The sequence below is a fragment of the Talpa europaea genome (genome assembly GCF_964194135.1).
Source record: "Talpa europaea genome assembly, chromosome: 13".
Taxonomy (NCBI): domain Eukaryota; kingdom Metazoa; phylum Chordata; class Mammalia; order Eulipotyphla; family Talpidae; genus Talpa; species Talpa europaea.
This window is the reverse complement of record NC_140080.1, coordinates 61,707,272-61,730,945: the sequence shown is the minus strand read 5'-3', so window position 1 is coordinate 61,730,945 and position 23,674 is coordinate 61,707,272. Positions and strand designations below refer to the sequence as shown.

Below are 23,674 nucleotides of genomic sequence, written 5' to 3'. Positions count from 1 at the left end.
AGGACTAAGAGAAATAGATGATTCTGGGGATATTTAAAAAAGGGAGTCAGCGGGATTTGGTGAGGGCCTGGATGCAGAGATGGGAAAGAGGGGAATTAAGGAAAGCTCTGGCTCTCTAGAACATCAGGAGACCACACTACTGGCCCATCAGTGGTTTTCTCATGGTGGACACCATAAGCAAGAGGAGAGAAGCAGCCTGGACTGATGTGAAAGAGAAGAAAAGGCAGATTTGATGCTATATAGAAATTTTGATGACTGACCAATAGATCAGATTGGGTTGTCAGCTAAATATGTGAAATATAAGACGCTGGGGGCACTCCAGAAATATCAAGGGTAAGAGGGTACCTCTCCAAACCTAGACCTTTTGCACTGAAAGGTGAAAACAAAATCAAGAGGAGTGGTTTGTGACGTTATGGTGACTTAATTTGTGGTGAGGCCTGGAAAAATTTAGGTACACTACTGAAATCCTGAAATACACCAAGATGGAATATACTCGAACTTCATATAGGATAGCCTCATTAGAAAAGTCTGTGCCACATGGTCCGTTATGGAAAATAATTTTAAGATACCAAAAGAACACATATTGAATTGCTCTAATGACTGAAGGGAGCTTCTATTGTTTCTCGCAACACATTTTACATAATCAAAAACTATAAGAAACATTTAGTGCTTTCAGTCTTATTCTAGATGCCAAAACCCAAGGAAATGAGCAATGTTCTGTTCTAAATATGTAAGTAACATACAGTTCAGAATCTAAAGACACTTACATTCTTCTTAATTTTATTCTTGATTGTTTCAATTACTCCAGCCTCTTCACTTTCACATAGCTTTTCTGTAGTTTTTAAGTCATCACATGCCAACTGCATTTTTTCTTCCTCAAATGTCATCATGGCATTCTGTCAAGAAAGAAATAAGGAAAGAATGAATGAATCAGTAAGTGTCTGAAAATTTAGGCTAATTTACTGCAACAAAACTTTAAACTAGAAAAAAAATTATTTGTGGCAAGTAAAACAATCAGAATGTTACAGCACACCCTTGTCATTAAAAAAAACCTATAATTCAATATGAAATAAGACTATATTTCTATTACATGAAAAATATATGGTGATAAATATCCTTGAAATTACTGTTCTACAATTTTTTTGTTATCATACACATTAACAAAACCCACATACTTTCTGATTGGTCCCTGAATTCAGTTTCTTTTTTTTAACAGTTTCACCAGAAAGTACATCCTGCCCACACATGGATCCTTGGCTCCATAAAGTACTGCACAGAAGCAGTGATGAAACATGGCTCGTAGGTGTTCTTTGAAAATCATCACTCTTTTCAGGGATAATGATTCCAGTGGGTTCACTTATACCGAACTCATGTTATATTGTCCCTAGTGAATTCCACTAACAACTAGTTTCTTGGCACCTGATCCTGGTAATTTTTTTCATGACATATCTAACTGGGTAAGGAAGGTTTCTTTTTTGTGCTGAAATCTGCAACTTAGAGGCAGTAGAACTGAGCTTTCTGAGCTGAATGGCATCTGGTGCAGAAACAGGACACTGGTTCTTGGAAAGGCCTAGTGAACTCATTGTATCTCGCTCTCCATTTCCTATCAAATTCGGCCAGCCCCACCCGCACATTCTAGACCTCTCCTCATGTTGCTCTAACCTACTTTTCCATACTTGCCAAACTGAACCACAGCTACTTTGCCCAAGTCTCCCCATCACACTCCCCTTCCTAAGCAAATCTCAACCCTGCCAGGCCTCTCCCACCTAGTCCCCTCCTCCACCCAGCTAGGACTTTGCTTATGTTCTTCTCAAAGTCTTAGTAGTTATGTGGGGACTTACGTTCCCAGTCCCACATACTACTATTTTCCTTAAGGTCGGGAACTGTTTTCTTGTACACAGTAGGTCATGACATTTTTGTGTATTACCTGGAAGTAAGAGGAAAAAAGAGCTTGGAAGGAAATTCATGTCACTGGAAGCTGTCCTGATGCCTGGGGTTGGGCAGGCCAGGCTGGGGACCCCCTACCCTGCCACTAGCTGGCATTGATGAATCTGAGTGCTTTCTTCATTTGACTCCTCTCATTCTCTACTCTTGACTTTATGATGCTTTTTAAAAAAAACTACGTACTTGGAGGAAGTTTGTACAATGTTTTAAGTGTTTCTGGAAAATAAAAGCATTCCATTTTCTACATTCCCTAATTTGAAATCTAGCTGTAACCTACCCCCTCAAATCCTAAATAATAGTATTTGAAAATACAACAATGAAGTTTAGCTCAGTCAATTAGTCTTCCAGTCCACATTTACTCAGTAATTTTAGCAAATCCTTAGTATCCAAAGTCTGGCCTGTTTTTCCTCCCTCTAATGCAGTTTTATTTTGAAAAGGTCTTTCAATTACATGTCCACTTTTGAAAGGATTTTGGTTGGGAAAACATAATACTCTAGAAGACGCAAGCTTTTCATCTTTAAAAATAGGGAAGAAAGGGTCTCACATAGGTAAAACTTTATTCCAGTTTTAAACTCTAAAAAATGTCCACAATGGTGTATCAACACAGCCAACAGCCACTCAAAAGACTTGTATTTGTTCCCTTCTCGCCAACACAGCTCCCCAATTACTTACCAAAAAACTGACAAAACTGGCTCCAAAACTCATTAGTGGGCTGTGATTTCTGTTAAAAAAAAATAAATAAAATTATTTTTTGGTAAACCTTTGCTTTAAAAACATTTGCTAGTTCTGATTCAAAAGAACACCTGTACACCTTATTGCAGCACTATTTACAATAGGTAAAACCTGGAACAACCCAAATGCCCAAAAATAGATGACCGGATCAAGAAGATGTGGTACATATACACCATGGAATATTATTCAGCATTCAAAAAAGATAAACACATGCCATTCACAGCAATGTGGATGGAGCTAGAAGGAATTATGCTCAGTGCAATAAGCCAGAAGGAAAAAGAAAAATATCGCATGGTTTCACTTATAGCAGGAATGTAGGGGAACCAAATAAGACATCAGTGTAAAAAAAATAATAACAGTACAAAACACAGCAAAGCAAAAACCGACCATTATAAATCAGAGACATCCTGCAGGGGAGGAGGAGGGAGAGGGATCAGAGGGAAGGAGGGAGGAGCACAGGGGACTGAGGTGATGGTGCACGGGTGCATTGGTGAAGGAAATTCTATGGGGGCTACACCTGAGGGGGTGGGGGAAAGCAAATATTGTTTAAAAATGAACAATTTTTAATTAAAAAAATTGTAAAAATAAAAAAATTTAAAAATTAAAGCATAAAGAATGAATTTTGAGACAAATATTAAAAAAATTGCTATATTAGGTTCACGATAATTCCTAATGATTGGATAGAAGAAATTAAAGCTTTCGTGCAGGTTAAATTACCCCCAAGAAAAAAAATTAAAGAGGCAAAGCAGTTCACCGGTCTGTCTGCCGGAATAGAATCTGCCCGAGTTTTCAAAGCAAGGCAAACAATATAGTCAAAATAGAGCAGAGGCAGCCTTAACAAGCCAATGTGACACCTACAACTATATAGCCAAAGAAGGTGATTAATAATCATTTTTTAAATGCAAGACTTGTTCAAAATTTTAAACACACAATGTTTAAAAGAAAATGAAAGGATCTTACCCCTGAGTCAGACCTCACAAAATCAGACTTCACAAAATCACTTTTCCCAACCAAAGATCTAAGAACACCCTCCCTAGAGACAGCATTGCTGGTCTAGTCACTACCCAGTTTTATATGTAAGCCATATATGAAACTAAATCAAACTAAATACAATTCAATTTAAAGAATCTAACAATGTAAACTTTCTGCTTAAATTCACCACCAGCACAAAATCCAAATCTCTACAATTTGCACTAAAGGGAAAGTTGCAATTGTATTCCTAAAAAATTTCACTGATTTTTTTTATTATATAAATAACACATGGCCATTTTTTTAAAGGCCAGTAATAAAGTATTCATTCAAGCCTCTATTGGTAATTTTAGGTGAAAGAAAAAGAGAAAGAGAGAGAGAGAGAGCAGAGTGGTAGAGAAGATCAGAAATGCAATTTATTGGGCCTCCCAGGTAGTGCAAGGGGTTAAGCACCGAACTATGAAGCAATCCACAGCCTCTGTAGCACAAGTTCGATCCCCGGCCAGCCAGGGAGCAACCCACACAGAGCACCAGACCTCTCCTGTCTTGCCTGCTGCTCCCCTCAGCAGTGTATTTCAGTCAGTCTGCCTGTTCCGTTCCCCACTCTGTCTCTGGTGAATTCTCTCACCCTCCTGCATCTCTGGCTTGTACCCCAGCTCTTGTATGCATAAATAAATCTTAAAAAAAAAAAAGAAATGCAATTTATTTGGAATGTTAACCATCCACTACATTTCCCCCATCTATTTTATACCTATTCAAATTCTACAGTTAACAGCAGTTGTTTTTACCTCTAATTAACAGGATACTAATATTACAAGAAAAAAAAATGGGAAGGTGACCTCACTTGTGAAGAACCACACTCACTCACACACGGGCTCCACAGCACTTCTAACAGCAGAGACTATCACCCCTCACCTGGCACCAGAAGGGATGTTGACTTCCCCACTCTGCAGCTCCTATAAGCTCCCACCCCTCTAGATTACCATTTGGTTTGCTCATCAGTGTCCCCTTGAGCATGATCATTTCTGCCTCAGCTCTCAGCATCGTGCCTGACACAGCAGGCTTTCCACAAACAGGAATCAGAGAAGGCATGAATGAGAGACTCCACCTTTCAGGAACATGCATGTGATGTGACTTCTGAAAGCAATGGCTATTAATTATTCCTGGTACCCTCGCATACCCCTTCGTATTTCACATAGCATCTCCCCATTTAAGTGAAAAACCAGCCCAATGGAAACATTTTTCCTCCTTGAGGTATTGGGTCTATACATCCCACAGCACAAGGGGCACTAGAGTCTCAGTAATGACCTGATCAATATGCAGGCAGCACTCGCGCTGCACATGAGCTGGTGTTCTAACAGCACAATCTTATAAGGTGCACTCGTTTCATTCATTTGATTTTTTTTTTAACCCCACATGCCTCAACCGATCCTACATTAATTTGCTTCTTCTTAACCAGTTCTGGCCTTCACTATGTTACTACATAAACCCTATTCATGGGCTTCCCCTGGTGGCGCAGGCAGTTGAGCGCCACACTGTGAAGCTGTCCTCAGCTTCTGCAGCGCCGGTTGGATCCCAGCAGGCCAGCAAGGGTCCCACATGGCACAGCAGACCTTTCCTGTCGTGCCCACTGCTCCCCTCACAGCAGTGTATTTCGTTGGTCTGCCTGTTCGTTCCCCGCTCTGTCTCTGGTGAATCCTCTCATCCTCCCGCGCATCGGGCCTGTACCCTGGTTCTTGTGTAAAATAAATAAATTTTTTAAAATTAAAAAAAAAAAACCCTATTTATTTTGGAGATTTGGAAAAGTTCCCAAAAGTAGAATCACAACTTTAAAATCAATGCTGGAGAGGAGAAGCAAGAGGGTCCTGGCTCATTTCAACAAGCTCATTTTAGGAACCATCAAACAATCCAAACCAACAGTGGAGTGAAAGTATTGGGGAAAGTATGCGGATAAATGTAAGTCAGGGTGTTACCTACTGAGCACAGAGTTCCATTTTGACAAGACATCTGCAGACGGGTTGCACAACAATGTGAGAGTCCTGAATACTGAGAAACTGTACCCTTCAAAGTGGTTTAAGTGGTAGATTTCATGTTATGTGATATTTTTTATCACACCTTAGAGCTTACTGAACATACAAAGTCTACAACAGAACAAATGCCTCATAAAATAACCAAATGGAATATTACTTTGCTTTAGAAGAATGCCTCTGATAGAACTTAATGTAGAAAGAAGAGTTGTTTACACATATGAAAATATTTGTTGGAGGGGCAATACAAATAAAGGGGATTTTTTTCAATGATAAATGTGTGTATGTGGGGGAGATAAACAGTCACGACGACACCTGCACTGATAATCATCTTTGTTTCAATACCGTCATGGTAGATATTCTCTGTACCTTCAGAGACCTTTTAGAAAGAATATGCCTCATTTAATAAGTCAATTTGTTTGTTCTAAATATTCCCTGTGATTCACTTGTTGCTTTGATACAATTTCTCAACAGAATATATCATCCAGCCACCAAACAGATTAATGGAGCAATTCAACAGCAAAACAGCCAAAGCCCGATTATGTGGGAGTGCGTTATTTACTTAGTGACAAGCTGAGGCTTCACTGTGCCCAGCTGTGGCCCAGGCTGCTGTTAGCTCCAGGCTAGGAGAGGGCTGGCCCCCAAAGTAGAGACACAGATGAGGTTACTCTCATAACAGTCTGTTTCCAAAAACAAATGTAAATGATTTGGGCATCGATTTTTATATTATCTATATAAGTAATGTAAACACAATCTTATTTTTTTTTAAATGAAGTGCTACTGTTTTACACCCTTGTTAATTTTTTGACAGTATAGGATTTCTCCCCTCAGGTGTGGTCACCATAGCTCTACCACCACCAAAGCAGCCACAGTCCTCCACTGTAATCCCTCCCACCCTCCCCTCCTGGCTGCCTCAGATCTATGATCAGCTTTCAAGGGCTGGTTTTAAAGTTTGTCTTTGTCTGATCCTCTGTTTGGTTTCTCTATGTTTCACATATAAATGAAATCACTTGGTATTTATCTTTCTCTTTTGGGCTTATTTTACTTAGGATAATTCCTTCCAGCTCCATCCATGTTGCTGCAAATGACATGAGTTATTCTTTTCTGATTGCTGAGCAGTATTCCAACATGTTTATACCATATATTTTTGATCTATTCATCTGTTTTTAGGCATTTAGGTTGTTTCCATAACTTAGTTATTGTAAATAGTGCTACAATGAACAAAAGAGTGCAAATTTCCTGTCAAATTAGTGGGGATTTTTTGGTAAATATTTAGAATGGATTGCTGGATCATATGGGAGATCCATTTTTAGTATTGATAAGTGATTTAAGTGATGAATTTTTTTTTAGTGCCTGATGGACATCTGCATGTCTCCTTTGGAGAAGTATCTATTTAACTCTTCTCCCATTTTTTCATTGGTTTTTTTTTTTCTTCTTTTTTTTTTTTTGAGTTGGATGAGCTCATTCTAGATCATTGATATCAGTTCTCTGCCAGATGTATGGTGTGCAGCCATTCAGTAGGGTGTTTCTTCATCTTGATTACAGTCTCTTACAACTGTATGGAAGCTTTTTAGTTTGGTAAAGTCCCAGGTGTCTATATTCCCCCTTGTTTTCCTCACTGCTGGGGATGAATTCACAAAGATATTTCCGATATTTCACAAAGATATTTATGTCACAGAGTATTTTGTCTATTTTTTTTTCCTATGTACTTATGGTTTCAGGGTAAACAATTTTAAAAGTATATCCTTCAAGATAAAAACAGGCCAGTAGGACACCAAATTGAACCATATCTTTTCATACTATCTGGATTATTTACCTTATTTAATTCTTTTTCATCTTTAATAGTGAAATCTAACCTCAACCTAGCTCTCCACTCTGTCAATAAAAAACAGTAAATAAAAGGCTTTGTAATAACAACTCTAATGATTGCTGAGTCGACAACAAAAATATGCCAAAGTCAGCACTAAATAAAGCCTTGAAATATCTAAATTTCATGGGATACTTAATACCTGCATATAAACCTCACTTACTTTGTACTTGTGGTTCCTGGGTTATTAACTTTATTTTTACTATCCTATATTTCAAGTTCTTTAACTTTTATACACTGTGTTAGCAATCCATAGGTAAGATTAATTTGATTTTTCTGCAATGAACTATGTTTTTCAAATATACTGGACTTGCTTCCTAATACCACCCAGAAATGGGAAAATACTATTGTGAGTTCTATGGAGGCCTCAATTTTAATTTGAAGATTTTGCAGCAATAACAGAGAAAGGACTATTTGGCCTGCCTCTGAGCATAAAAGTTAAGAAATGGAAAGATTGTATTCTACTCCGATTGTGAAAGCAGGAAGTTCAGTGACACGGTCACCACCTGATTCCTGTTATCACTCATTCAGCAGTTACTTACAGGAGCATTTACGTTATGCAGAAAAGGAAAAGAGGCCTGGAAATGGTGAAGGAAAAACTCTAGATCGAAGGTGCCCTTTTCCCTCATAGGCTGGCTGCAGAAAATAAAATGTGAAAAGGTTCATGCAAATGTTTTTTCCTGACATGACTTACAAAAGCTATTAAGAATATTTTTCAAAAGGAAAAAATCTAATTTACTCTGTAAACATCCCACTTAAGAAGACCAATGTTTCCTTTACACATTACATATCATATCTCTAGTGATCTAATATATGATTGAAGAGCATCAGTAAAATATTCCCTTTTGAAGCTGATTACAATCAGATGATATAAAAGTCATTATCCTATTCATGTCATTCTCAGCAACATGGATGGAGCTGGAAGGGATTGTGCTCAGAGAAATACTTCAGAAGGAAAAATAAAAATACTGGATGGTTTCATTTATAGGAGGAATATAGCAAAACTGAACAAGGAGTCGGGCAAAAAAGGCAAAACTGGCAGGCAAACTATAGATCTGAGACATACCGCGGGGTGGAGTTGGGGGGAGAGGCCAAAAAGGAGAGGGAAGCGCATAAGAGACTATGGTGATGGCTCATGGATGATTTGGTGATGGAAATTTTATGGGGACAATACCTTGGGGAGAAATCAAACATTACACAGAAATGAACAACAATATAAATATATAAATTATAAATGAATAAAATTCATTATCTTTGTTTCTTCTAAAGTTAAATCATTCCCACAGGAATCCCAATGGATCTATCCACTCACTAAGTATCCTCCTCCCGACAAGGCTGAGAGCTAGTTAGCCAGTCCGTGTACCCAATGTCGCTCATCTAATCTCCATGATCAATGTCCAGTTCGAAAGCAGCTTCCCACAGCACACAGCTGAATCTGAACCTACGCAATGAAGGATTAAAATGTCAACCCAACCCAAGACAAATGATCAGGAGGGTAAGAACTCAGGCCCAAGAAAGGCAATACAATTTACTATCAAAGTCAAAGATAATGGATGACTATCAAGGTGTTCCTGGCTTCCATCAGCAAAGTTGCCAAAGAAAAAACTAAATTTTCTTTGGAAAAAGAAAAGAAAAGATGTTTTTGAGAAAAAAAAAAAAAAACCAATGTTTAATTTTAAAATCATACACCTAAGTCATATCTGGATAGTGTTCAATGTAAAAGTAACTTCTGTACATGGGCTATAGAAAAAAATCTTTAAAATTTAGCTTTGTTTTATTCATTCACCCATTCAAAATATACTTGCTGAGCACCTGATGTATGGCAGGCAATGGAGATCTAACTTGAGTGAGATACTCTCCTGCTCTTCAGAGCCTACAGTCCAGTTTGGCTGCTGGATAGAAAGATTCCAGTGATGATAAATGGTTAGTGGCAAGTGGGTAGAGATGGCTATAAGTTTTACTAACAAAATCATTCTTTGTCACCATAATTTTGGGAATGAGGTCTGCTCTATCATTAAATCTGATGAAATCTAAAAAAAGTTACATGCCATCTTTGATTTCCTCTTCTCTAGTGTTCTTTAAGAGGATACAATAATAAGCTTCCAATCATTCTATCATATCTCTGAATTTTAATTTGCCAAGTACTTACTGCTACTTGATATTTATCTCATTATTTATTGCCTATGCTTGAACAAGTAGAAGTTTGCTGAGAGCGGGATTCATCTCTGCCAGGTGCCATTGACCTAACCACACAGGACAGAGCCTGGCACGTAACAGGCCCCCAGTCCAAATCTGTTTAATAAGCCAACATCTCCCTCAAAATCTATGTTTCACAATATTTCATCAGATGACTTTTCCTCCACAGGTTCAAAACATTAGCAGATGTAAGACTGTCATCAACTTGAGCCCACAAAAATGATTTTACTCATAAAAATAAATGTGCTTGTTTCCTTTACTAGAAGGTAGCAGTGGGGAATTTCATGCAATGGTTCTAACCCTAGTTTTCAGACACAATTCAAAAAGTGTGATCCTTGGGGCCCTTGTATCTCAGGGACAGCATGGAAACAACATCACCAAGTCATTTAGTCTGTGGCTGATGCACCAGCCAGTGTTTAGAGCAGGTCCAGTCTTCTGCTCAGACTTGTTTTTATCGTGTACCAATCCTTCCTGGTGACATGGAAGCCTTTAGTGCACCCACAGAGGCACCCAATTTCAGGCCAGGGGTGCCCCGGGCAGGCAGAGGAGTATGCCAGTCCTCAGGGACTGGCTCTTGCGTGTGCAGCTATGTTTGCATTGACAGCCACTAGAGTGTCTTGTTTACTTTTGTGACACTAACTGCTTGTGATATGACTATGCATCTTATCAGAACACAGCCTTGTAATTCATTGTCTGGTGCCAAGCAGCCACAAGAGACTGTCCCCGGAAACAGTAAAGCCATCAGCTTGTGATGGAAACTGGAGGATATCTAAGGCTGGGGGCAGGTCGAGACTGTCTCCTCCCCACACAGGGGCAGAATAACAGGAACTTCACAGTCTGTTCCTACGGCTTGAGGTGTAATTATCTACCAGTAGATAATTAACGAACCACTCCACGGAAGTCCTTGAAAAAAGTAACTAGGCCCTTGATCCTTACTTCCTGTGGAAAACCATTCTGATCAATACATTTCAAGGAGGTACATACATTAAGGATGCAGATGGCAAGATACAGCCCCTGCTGGGCCCCAGCCACTATGGTGGTTTACAGTATGGACTGCATAACCAAAATAGAATTGCACTTTTCAGGCTTGTCTCTGGTATGCTGCAAAGGAAAAAACTAGCAGATTCAGGGGTGTGCTTTAGAACTGGTGATGGAGGAAGGTTCGGGCAATTCCAAAAGAGATGGTGACAAGCACCAAAGACAGGGCATGCTTGGCCTGGGGTGGGAGGCTGGGGAGCAGGTTGCCCTGAGAGTTGAGCACTATCTCCAAATGGTGGCCCCACTACCCCAGTGCCCAGCCAGCCTGACCGCTGAAGACAACGAGATGAGAAGAGATGGAGAAAGTGAAATGAAAGCCTGGGAGAACAGTCCCAGCCCCGGAGCCCATCTTTTAACTTCCATATGTAAGAATTACCTGGTCTACAAAATATGACAGATTAGTAAATTGACAGGTAGGAAATAAAATATCTATATAAAAATTAAGTTTGTCTTGGGACAAAAAGCAGGGAAAATAGAAAGTGTGTCCATTTTATTTCCTTCTCCATTATTATTTTAATATTGAATATTCCCAAGTCAAGATAAAAATGATAGGAGGGGAACGTGATGTTCTTTGACCTTGGATTTTGGCAAGATAAAAGACTTCCCTGCCACGTCACTGACCTTTCCACTCTCCTGCTCATCCTCCAAGCAGTGCTGCTTCTAGACCACCCTTCCCAGCCCTCAGGTCAGGCTGACCCTTCAGGTCAGAGGCAGTCTCTCTCCTGGGCTCACATTGCTCCCCCCTCTTCAGAATACAACTCACACACGATTACTGCCTTTCTGACACAACAGTATCTAGCACAGGGCCTGCATCTCGAACACCCTCATGCGCACATGTGGAATGAGTAGTGAGCGAAGGAGGGGTGGAGAGAGGGAGAGAGTGAATGAGTCAGGCTAAAAGAACAAGTCAGTGGAGAAGGGGAGGCAGAGAGGGAAGGAGGCAGAGAATGCATAGCCTGACAAACAACTGAAACAAAGAACTAAAATAAGGCAGAGAAAATGTTATCTCTGTGGTAATGAAGGTAGCTATGTGATAGGTGAAATTGTTTTTATTTCTTGTTGTAAAGCTGTTTCACTGAGTGAAAATGTTCACTAAAATACTGACTGGAGCCTCCCTGGTGGCCCAGGCAGTTGAGTGCAGCGCTGTGAAACTGTCTGCAGCCTCTGCAACACAGGTTCGATTCCCGGCCTGCCAGGGAGCAACCCACATAGTACAGCAGACCTCTCCTATCTCACCCCTGCTCCCCTCAGCAGTGTATTTCAGTCAGTCTGCATGTTCTGTTCCCTGCTCTGTCTCTGGTGAATCCTCTCACCCTCCTGCACATCTTGGCCTGTACCCCAGTTCTTATATAAATAAAATACTGACTGGCATATAGTATGTAAAATATAAGTGTTTGTTTGTTATATGAAGTTAACAAATAATGCACTGTATAAATAAGGGAAAAATCTTTTCCAGGCCTAAGAAGCTACTGCTAAAAACAGAATGAATATGTGCATGGTCCCTGGAGTACACAAGATGCCTAAAATGATTTTCTGCCTTTATTGTTAGTTAGTGCTCTTTAAAACATCACTCTGTAGATCTATTTCTTAAATTGTTCATATATGGGACTCAAAATTATGTGGTATTATAGAGGCAGTTTATTAAACTAGGACTCTTTTTCAAGATTTATTTATTTTTATACAAGAACTGGGGTACAGGCCAGAGGCGTGGGAGGGTGAGAGGATTCACCAGAGACAGAGTGGGGAGCGGAACAGTCAGACTGATGAAATACATTGCTGAGTGGAGCAGCGGGCATAACAGGAGATGTCTGCCACACCATGTGGGTATCTCCCCAGCTGCCGGGAATCGAACCTAAGCTACAGAGGCTGCAGACAGCTTCACAGTGCTGCACTCAACCTGCTGTGCCTGGGGAGGCCTAAACTAGGATTCCTTTTATGATATAAAGTTGCTTTGGAAAACATCTTAAGAGCCACCTAGTCATGTATTAATTAAATAATGCAGTATATAGTTCATTTTATAACTAATTTAAAATATTAACAATTTCAATTTTAAATAATTTTATATGATTTTCATAAGGTATGCAGTCTACACAGAAAGTTAAAAAGTCAATTTTTTTTTTACTTCTGCAGTTATAGTGAACCCCAATCTAAAAGAACTCTCTGCATCTGAAATGTCCAATTAAGGAAAAAACTCAAAAGAGCAATCACTGATGCTATCCATGAAAGTGGTATCTTAAAAGATAAATACTGCTAATTATTTCATGAACAGAATATTAGTGCACAAAAGAAAGCAATATCTACTTCAATAAAGTTACACTAAAATTAGTTGCTATTCCAAAAGAGTAGAGGTAGAAAAGTTATGCTTTAACTAGAACTATTATATTTAATTCAAATGTTTATCACATCATTCTTTTTAAGATAACAAGTAATTCAAAATAAAATGGTAAAGGCCTTTCATTTTCTATTCCTCCGTGCTGTGTGCAGCCTTGCATAAAAGAGAACACAACAGGGGAAAACACCTCATTTATTAATAAGAAGTCAGAAATAGGGTACTTAAAAAGGATTTAACAAAATGCCCTTAACTGCTTATACTTCTATTAATACCTTTATAGATTATCCAATATTTAAAATTTGCATAACGTCATGACATATTTTTGAAAGTACATAGTGTAACTGTGTTTTCTAAATTTACTGTTTTATTAGTCTGACACAGATTATTAAACTATAATATTATTGTTTTAATACTGTATTATTTATATCCGACTAGAGGCATCATCAAAACCACAAAATCACACATATAATAGATAACATCTCTAAATGATTCTGTTCAATAACAGAATGAAAGATTCTTGCCAGGTTAAAGATGCTGTGATGATGTTTGGGAAAGCTATACTACAGATAAAAATAAACAGACAATGTATCGAGTAAACATGACTAAATAAACAAGATGGTATTCTATTTCATATACTTTAACTTCCTTTACTGGTCCTATCCCCAATACAATGCTGTTATATTTTATATTAATTCATAATTCCAGATTATTAGCAGCAGGAGATATTTTCTTCTGTAATAGTTCTATTAAAGTAGCAATAAAGATTACATTTATAAATAAGTGTTTGGTTGGTTGTTTTGCTGCTATTGCTGCTGTAATGTTCACAAGCTTTTCCCCTGTAGACCATCCGCCTTCTTGTCACAAAAATGTATAGAGGAAGAAAGATAGGGACGGAGGAAGGGAGAAAGCAAAAGATAAAAGGTATACCACAGACTAAGAATGACAAGGATGCCAAGATATTTTAGAATCAGTGCCTAAATAAACATTAAAGTTAGGCAAGGGCCTCCCCGGTGGCACAGCGGTTGAGCGCTGGGTTGTGAAGCTGCCCGCGGCCGGTTCGATCCCCGGCTGCTCCCTGGCCACCGGAGGAGGGTCCCGTATGGCGCGCAGACCTCTCCTGCCGCCCGCTGCTCCCCTCAGCAGTGTACTTCGGTCCTTCTGCCTGCTCTGCTCCCCGCTCTGGCTCTGGTGAATTCTCTCACCCTCCCGCGCTTCTGACTGTACCCAGTGCATGTATAAACAAAAAACAAACAAACAAACCAGCAAACAAATAAATAAAGCATGCCTCTATAAAATAAAAAAAATTAAAAAAAAATAAAGTTAGGCAAGTTGCATATCCATAAAAACTCACAATTTATTAGAAGAATTCTGAGCTTCAAATATATAAATCAATGTAAATGTGCATCTTCTTAAATTGTAGACTTTATTAAACCCAAATTTTGAGTAGGGCTGCATAAATGTCAAGCTAAATTTCTATGTAATATAGAAACTGATATTTAAGATAGCTAAATATGTCAGTTGTAAATATCACATAATATAAAAATCATTACATGAAATGAAAGTCAAATAAATGATTAGAAACAAAACCAAAACATTTAAATGATTTTTTTTCTAAAGAAGCATGGCTGATATATCATCTTGCCCATATGCACTCAAATACATAATGTATCATTTACAATGACTGAAGGGATTAAAAATTGGTTCAACCGTTTAGAAAGTTCTATATATTTATCATCTACTATATCCAATCTATCTCTCAATTGACTAAATGTCACTTGACAAATGTTTCTAAGAATCTACCCTAAGAAAAAAGAAATATAGAAAAAAATTAAATTAAGAGTTATGCTCAGCGAAATAAGCCAAAAAGAAAAAGAAAAATACCGGATGGTCTCACTCATAGCAGGAATCTAGAAAACTTAAATAAGGGACCAGGAAAATGAATAACTATAAGAAAGTGAAAATCAAAATCAACAAACAACTATGAACCAGAGACACTTTTTGGGGGGTGAGGGGTGGGAGGGGAAGGATTGGGGTCAAAATGGGGGGTTGCAATTGTATGGGGAATATAAAAATAAAATTTATTATTTAAAAAAAGAGTTATTAGGAAATAAGAATACTAAAATGTTTAACAAATTAGTATGAAAAAAAATTATGGTAACTCTTTCAGTAAAATATTTTGCTAGGTGAACATTGCAACTCAAAAAAGCCTTTTTTGGTGGAGGAAATTCTATGGGGACTATACCTGAGGCAGCAGGGAAGCATTTTTTAAAAATGAATAAAGTAAAATATAAATAAATAAAAAAGAAAAGCTTTTTCCAGTGTTTTATAAAGCATGGGTTCTAGAAAAGGACCCCCAATTAAAATCTCACCTTGATCATGGACTTTGTGACCACTAGCAAGATACACTAACTCTCAGTCTGTGTTTCTTCTTTTGAAAATTTGAAGTAATTACACTGCCATGCATGGGTGTAATAAGTAAATGAGAGAATTATAATGTCTAGTCTGATGTTCAATCTCCATATATTGGAGGTTTTTCCTCCTTTCATTTTGTGGTTGATTTCTAGCTTGACACCGTCATAATCAGAGAATATATACTTGATAAGATTTCAATCTTCAAGTATTTATTGCTCTTTTTTGTACGCAAGCATGGGGTCTAACCTGAAGAATGTTCCATGTGCACTTAAGAAGATGTGTATTCAGCTTTATTGGGGTACAGTATCCTATAAATGTCCCCTAAGCCCCTAAAATTTAAGGCTACCATTTTCTTGTTTATTTTCAGTCTATTGATCTGCCCATTGGTGAAAGTGGGGTGTCAAAGTCCCCAAACACTATTGTTTGGCTGCCAATGTCTAGTTTCAGATTTGATAATAGTTGCTTTATGCACTTTGATGCTTCTTCATTTCATGCATATACACTGATGAGTGTTTGGTCTTCCTGATATACTGATTCCTTAATCTTTATATGGTATTAATCTCTGTCTCTTATTATCATTTTTGAACTGGAAGTCTATTTTAATTAAGTATGGCTGTCCCTGCCTATTTCTGGTTCCATTTGCTTGTAGGATTGCTTTCCAGCTTTTTGAGTTTATATTTATCCTTGGAGCTCAGGTCAGTTGTGTCTCCTGGAGACAACAGAAAGTTGTGTTTTGTTTTTTGATCCAACTGGTCACTCTATGTGTTTTGATTGATGAACTCAGTCCACTTATATTTAGGATAATTATTGATATATGAGCATCTTTGATTGACATTTTGTTTCTGGTTCTCTGGTTCTATCTAATTCTTTATACGTTTTCTGATAAACTTTCCTCTTTAAGAAGAGCCCCTTTGGGCCTCCCTGGTGGCGCAGTGGTTGAGCGCTGAGCTGCGAAGCTGCCCGCAGCCTCCGCAGCACCGGTTCAATCCCCAACCCCAGGCAAGGGTCCCATGTGGCGTGCAGACCTCTCCTGCTGTGCACGAAGCTCCCCTCAGCAGTGTATTTCGTCGGTCTCCCTGTTCTATTCCCTGCTCTGGCTCTGGTGAATTCTCTCACCCTCCCGCGCTTCTGACTGTACCTAGTGCTTGTATAAATAAATAAATCTTTAAAAAAACAAACGAGCCCCTTTAAACATTTCTTGTAGAGGAGGTCTGATAGTGGCAAATTCCCTCAGCTTCTGCTTGTCTGATAAGATCTTTATTTCTCTCTTATATCTGAACGGGAGCCTTAAGGATATAGTATTCTCATCTGGCAATTTTTTTTCACTGCGTATTTTAAATACATTATATGCCATTCTCTCCTTGCCCATAGGTTTTCCTTCAAGAAGTCTCAGTCTTAATGGGATTTCCCTTGTGTGTTATCTGCTTTTGACCCCTAGTCACCTTCAATGGTCTTTCTTTCTTGGTCTTGAATACTTGGTAGTTTCATGACTCTGTCTTGGTATAGGTCTCATGATATTCCATATTGTATTTAAATACAACTTTCTAAATTTTAATGTTCATTTTGGCATCATGGACTAGTATATTTCCTCCCCTAACTTTGGTAAGTTTTCCTCTATTATTTCTTTTTTTTTTTTTTTTTGAGATTTTCTCTCTCTCTCTTTTTTAAAGATTTATTTATTTATTTATACAAGCATTGGGTACAGTCAGATGCGCACGAGGGCAAGAGAATTCACCAGAGCCAGAGCAGGGAACAGAACAGGCAGACTGACGAAATACACTGCTGAGGGGAGCAGCGGGTGTGGCACAAGAGATCTACGCACCATGTGGGACCCTCACTGGCAGCCAGGGATGGAACCGGTGCTGCAGAGGCTGCAGGCAACTTCACAGCCCAGCGCTCAACCACTGTGCCACCAGGGAGGCCCTCATCTATTATTTCTTTGAATGAATTCTCTGTCCCCGTCCCTCTCTTCTCCTTCTGAGATATTTATTTTAAGATTTATTTATTTATGCATACAAGAACTGCGGTGTAGGCCAGAGATTTGGGGGGCAGGGTGAAAGGACTCACCAGAGCAAGTGGGGAGCAGAACAGGCAGATGTACTGAAATACACTGCTGAGGGAAGCAGCAGACGACACAGGAGAGGTCTGCTGCACCATGTGGGTTAGCTCCCTGGATCAAACTCTTGCTGCAGTGGCTGGTGATAGCTTTATACAGCTATCTTTAACCCCTGCGCCACCAGGGAGGCCCCATGGGATATTTATTATCCTTATGTTGCCTTTCCTAATGGATTTGGTTATTTCTTCTGAGTATTTCTTCATTTTTTTTTCTTCTTATTTCTCTTTCTTCTTCCACCAGTCCCTTGTGTATTATGATCTTCAAGGTCATTAATTCTAGAACTCCCTGAGTGCACTCCCACATCTCTCCATACCTGTTGCTCAGGGAGTTTTATGTGCCTGAGCATTATGGAAGGGAAGAGAATTTAGCAGACTCTGAGTATGAGATGGTATGAACTATCCATGAAAATGTTGAGCATGGGACAGCAGGAAAAGCTCCTCATTTTGCAGCTTGGTCCACACAGCAGGCTGGAGCCTGGCCTCCCACCCAGCGCCTCACCCAGTGTTCCAGACCAATACATGCCCTGTAGGCTTGGTTTTTTATCTTCTTTGATTTGTAAATGTGTTGCAAACTCTAATATCTTGCTCCTCTAAATGTCTAGGATGAGGAGGATAAGGAAAAAAGAATGGTGTCACCAAATTTGTTATTTTACTTTTCTCAATGTATACCGTTGCCATTTAATTTTCAAGCTATTCCTACAAATTATATTTTCTGCTCTCTTAATTTGGTTCATTAGTGTACCTTTCATGTGTGTATACTGTATAGTGCTGGGTGAGACTCTAAACTTGAGAACAGAGACCATGCCTTATTTTTCTCCACATAATTTTTATCACCAGCATGTACTTCTTTTATCACCAGCATGTACTTCACACAGAAATTATAGTCAGAGACATGATACCTGCTCTCAAATTGCTTAGAGTAGCTCCCAAAATGCCTCAGTACACCACTGAATAACTTCTAATTTTTAAGTAAGCATACCCCTTACTTATAGCATATAAGTATATATAGCACATTTACTACTGCTTTTTAGTCTTATTACGTCAAAATTAAAATTACATGTAGGAGATGAGAGATCATTAAAAAAAAAATCTATACACCCCAGTAAATGCCCTAGGACAAAGGTATGGCAATATAAGGTAACACTGATCCATTGACCAAACAATTCCGTATCTAGTCACATTCCTAGGTAACCTTTTACACACTGAAGACATGTATAAAGGTGTTCACTGAAGCACAGCTAGAGGCGCTAAACAGGGAGAATTCACATAAACAGTTATTGGTAATGAAGATGCATATTATTTATATGATGAAACACTATACTGAATTATTTAAAATGATTATACTTGAATTTTACATATCAACATAGGTAAACTTCAAAAATAAAAATTGAGTGAAAAAAATGCAAATTATAAAGGAATCTTATATACATGTAAAAAAACATCTTTATGTTGCTTATAGATTAGAAACATGCAATATAAGTGCCTGGCACTTGATGGAAAAGCCACATACCAACTTGAGGACAGTGGCTGCCTCTGAGGAGGGAAAGAGGGAAACTAGAATTACACCGGAATGCAAAAGGAATCTTAATGCTATCTATAGTATCTTGTTTCTCTAACAAAATTCTGCAGTGAACATGGCAAATGCCAGCATTTACAAATACTGGATATGAAAGGGGTTTGTATTTTTATAATATGCTATATTGATTTTATGTTTAGGGTACTTAATTTTAAAAGAAAAAACCTATTGTACTTCCATTAAATTATTAAAGTTTCAATTTCTCTCCATTGTTAAAATGACTAAAGCAAACCAGGGAAATAGATGAGAGGGAAGAGGTCACTATAATGTCTCACAGTTACTAGCAATTTCTAACCTAATGAATGACAAAGGCCCATGCTCCTGCTAGATCATGCATCCCAGAACTTGCTACATCGTGCATGTGCTTAGTTTCTGTGGAACTGGCAAACAGCACTTCCAGGCTTCTCTTACATTACAAACCCACCACTGGCCTCTGGCTGGGTACTCTTATCTACTGCCCAGTGATTCTTGAGAACTCCATCAAAAGCTGTTTCTCTGCAAGGTGGAGTCAAGTATTCTCAAAAGCCAACTACATTCTCTTCCTGTGCTAATCAATGCTAATCTGTCATCAAGGGAAAATAACAGAGTTTCTGCTATAATTGCCTGTATGTGTTAGGCTCTTTTAGAAGCTACAATTAGCCATGCTTTTAGCATAGCTAGAAAGTAGGTGGGCTCATTTTGAAGCAATGATCATTTTAACTAATGGCATTAGGAACCAAAGAAGACATAAATTAAGAAATGACATATATAAAGCTGGCTTACAAAGGAAATACTTCCCCTCATCTCTCTCTAGTAATCCAACAGTCCCTCAAGTCCCCCACTTTTTTTCTTGAACTCAATCTATTTCATTTCACAACTAAATCTAATGAGAAATTCCGCTAACATCAGTTACATTTTAAACTATTATGGCATAATGCTTCCTAAAACCTACACTTCCTCTTTGTAACTGCTTGTAGGGTAAATGATTTTCAGGCTTTTCTGCCCTCTGCCATTAGGATTGCATGCCTGGTGTGGGCACCTGCATTTTGTTACATTGTTATTTTCTGTTGTATAGTTTACTTCTGTGGGCTGTGGCTGTCTTATTGGTATATTCTCCAAGAGAAACTGAGGCAGGAGAGAGAACAGCAGAAAGAAGGCCTAAGAGCCTAGAGTGAAGACTTGCTGGGAGTTTGGAAGCCTACCCACCTCCTGGGCCCCTGCAACCCTTCCTGTCCTGTACCTGGTTGCTGCACTACATGTAAAAGCTCAATAAAAGCCTGAGAAAGCCACACACTACATGTAAAAGCTCAATAAAAGCCTGAGAAAGCCACCGAGGGCTCCAGGACTCTCCTTTACCCCATCTGCTCGAATCAGAGAGAACCAGCTCTGTGCCCATCCTGCCACTACACTGCTCTAGAACATAATCAGAGATTTAGAACAGAGATTTAGAATTGTAGCCCAGAAAAAAACAGGTACTGCCACTTCATACTAATGTCTACAATTATTCTTGTTTTCTCTACATACACACATACAAGATACACAATAGAGAATCTCAACCAACATCCACTCACCTAAATCTCTAGATTAACTAATCTGAGAATGAGCTGCTCTTCACCTACTGAACACTGAAGCTAGTAGACTCCTTCTGTGCTTGCTAAGAGTCCTGCTGACTTCACTTGACTTCAACATTGCAATTACATAATTCATTGCTCTTTTACGTAAATAATTAGAGTATGAAAAAAGTATATATATATGAAAAACTAAGAGCTTTGAATGGCTTGATAAAGGTGCATAAGTTTAAAAGGTCCTTTCACGATTAGTGAGAGGGAGAAAAAAACAAGACCCTTCCACCCAGAGCAGAGTACTTTGCAGTGACTTCAATCTCAGGTTCCACTTTAAAGACCCGGATACTGCAAATCACAGGACTGCATTATAGGTGTGGTTAGTCAATTGAAAATCCATCAGCAAACTCACAAAGGAGCGGCTTTGGCCCTACATCAGAAGTCAGAACAAAATGCTTACTAGGTGTTCTTTCCTTATTACACCCATATTAAATAATCACTAGTGACATAATCACGATAGTTAAGAGGCCTTTGAAATAATCATCTACCCACTTCAAGTGCTTTTCCAGTATCCATATACCACATGCATTTCCTTCTCAAGAGAGTAAAAACACTGGGTGTGACATTTCCCAATTGGTGGACACATTGGGATAGATATGGTTACATTACTTAATACTTCAAATGTGTTCCTTTTTCTGTATTCCTTCTTTCTCTGAATGGCAGCATCATCTATCTAGCTAGTGACCCAGAACATTCTCAACTTCCCCAACGACCAAAAAAGTTCCCCATCAAAACCAAAACATGCCGTTGATTCTATCATCTCAAACCTTACACCTGCATCTCCCCACCCTGGCAAACCCCGTGTGAACTGTGCACAACTGCTACCTAACTTGTTTTCTGACTTTCAAGGTTACTGTGTACATTGCCCCTGGAATTAGCTTTCTAAAACAAAAACCTTATGTCACTTTTCTACTGAAAAACTGCCAACAGAACCTTGGTCTATTGCCCAAGGGTCAAGGTTAAAAATCCCTGGTTTGGCTAGAACATGGCCCCACCTACTTTTACCAGCATAACCCCTATCACTGCTTTCCTGTGCAGTCAGGGAGCAAATTCCCCTGCTCCTGAAAACAACACAGGTATTGGAGGTGACCAGCCCTCAGGGTCCACATACCCCAGGCTACCTCCCTATTCACCCCCAAGGTATCTCCTCTGACACTCAATTTCCAGGCCCCGAGACCAAGGCCTGACTCTACAGAGTGAGGGAGCTTGAAAAACAATTTCTTTCTTTCTTTTTTTTTTTTTTAAAAGTGTTTCACTCCTGAAACAATTCTTTTTTTTTTTTTTTTTTTTTTTTGGTTAAGATTTATTTATTTATTTATACAAGCACTGGGTTCAGTCAGAAGCGCGGGAGGGTGAGAGAATTCACCAGAGCCAGAGCGGGGAGCAGAGCAGGCAGAAGGACCGAAGTACACTGCTGAGGGGAGCAGCGGGCGGCAGGAGAGGTCTGCGCGCCATGCGGGACCCTCCTCCGGTGGCCGGGGAGCAGCCCGGGAATTGAATTAGCGCTGCAGAGGCTGCGGGCAGCTCTGCAACCCAGCGCTCAACCGCTGCGCCACCGGGGTGGCCCAACAATTTCTTTCTTTCAAGCTTCAGTTTCCTCATCTGTAAAATGGGAGGAAGTTGTAGTATCTATCTGAGGGACTATAGGGAGGGGAATTGAATAAGAACATGAAACATTGTATCTGGCACACCCTAAATCCTCAATAAAAGGTTTGGTATCCAACCTTCCAACAGGCAAGCCCCTCAAAAAACAAAAAACAGGGCCTCCCCGGTGGCGCAGCGGTTGAGCGCTGAGATGCGAAGCTGCCCACAGCCTCTTTGGTGCCCGTTCGATCCCAGGCTGCTCCCCGACCACTGGAGGAGGGTCCCACATGGCACGCAGACCTCTCCTGCCGCCCGCTGCTCCCCTCAGCAGTGTACTTCGGTCCTTCTGCCTGCTCTGCTCCCCGCTCTGGCTCTGGTGAATTCTCTCACCCTCCCGCGCTTCTGACTGTACCCAGTGCATGTATAAACAAAACAAACAAACAAACAAATAAATAAATAAAACGTGCCTCTATTAAAAAAAAAATAAAATAAATAAAAATCCTCATACTTTGAAGTCCTAAATCCAAATGTGACTGTGTTTGGAGCAAGACTTTTAAGAGGTAATTAAGGCTAAATGAATCATGAGTATGGGGTCCTATTCTGATAGGACTGCTAATCTTCAAAGAAGAAGGAAGTCTCGGTTTCCTTCTCTTTCCCCCTCCTCACAGAAAAGGCCATGCAAGGATACCATGAGAAGGCAGGAGAGAGCAAGCCAGGGAGAGTGTCCTCTCCAGAAACCCCATGCTGGCACTGATCTCAAACTCCCAGCCTCCAGAACTGTGAAAGATTTATTGTTTAAACCACCCCGTCTGTGGTGTTTTGCTATGGCAGTCCAAGATTAATACACCTGTTGTTTCTAGTCTCATCATGTGACGCCATTTAAATAAGATGTCATGTGGGTCTTTTCACCAGACTGGTTCTTTGAGCACAGGCATTGGATCTTACTTTTATCTTCTTTAAGCATCTGCGGCGGTGATTTTAACTCTGAAGGTGGTCAATAAATTTTTAATTTACAAATGACGATTTATTTTAATGACCTGCAATTTTAAGCAAACTTTACTCTTCGTAATTCATGAATTATAAGAGCTAAATACTATTGCTAGACATATATTTGACTTTTCAGAGGACATAGATATGCAGTACAGCAAATGTCACTTTCTTGATGTATTTTTACTGACTCCACACTGAGGTCCCTGCAGAGAAATCTCAACATGTAGTCTGAAGAATGAAAAGAATAAGTCTTTTCTCATGATCTGATCCTGGTACCTGCTTTCCACAGCC

The 23,674-nt window shown here is 39.3% G+C and overlaps 1 protein-coding gene across 1 annotated transcript in view; it reads right to left on the bottom strand.

The window, feature by feature from the left end:
- TTC39C (tetratricopeptide repeat domain 39C) overlaps positions 1-23,674 on the bottom strand; it is a gene marked incomplete at its 5' end in the record, with an annotated part of 93,722 nt that overhangs the window by 53,523 nt on the left and 16,525 nt on the right. The window contains 2 exons of the mRNA XM_084251922.1: positions 768-896; positions 2,617-2,665. Coding sequence (XP_084108048.1) covers positions 768-896; positions 2,617-2,665 — 178 coding nt within the window. The remainder of the gene's footprint in view (positions 1-767; positions 897-2,616; positions 2,666-23,674) is intronic.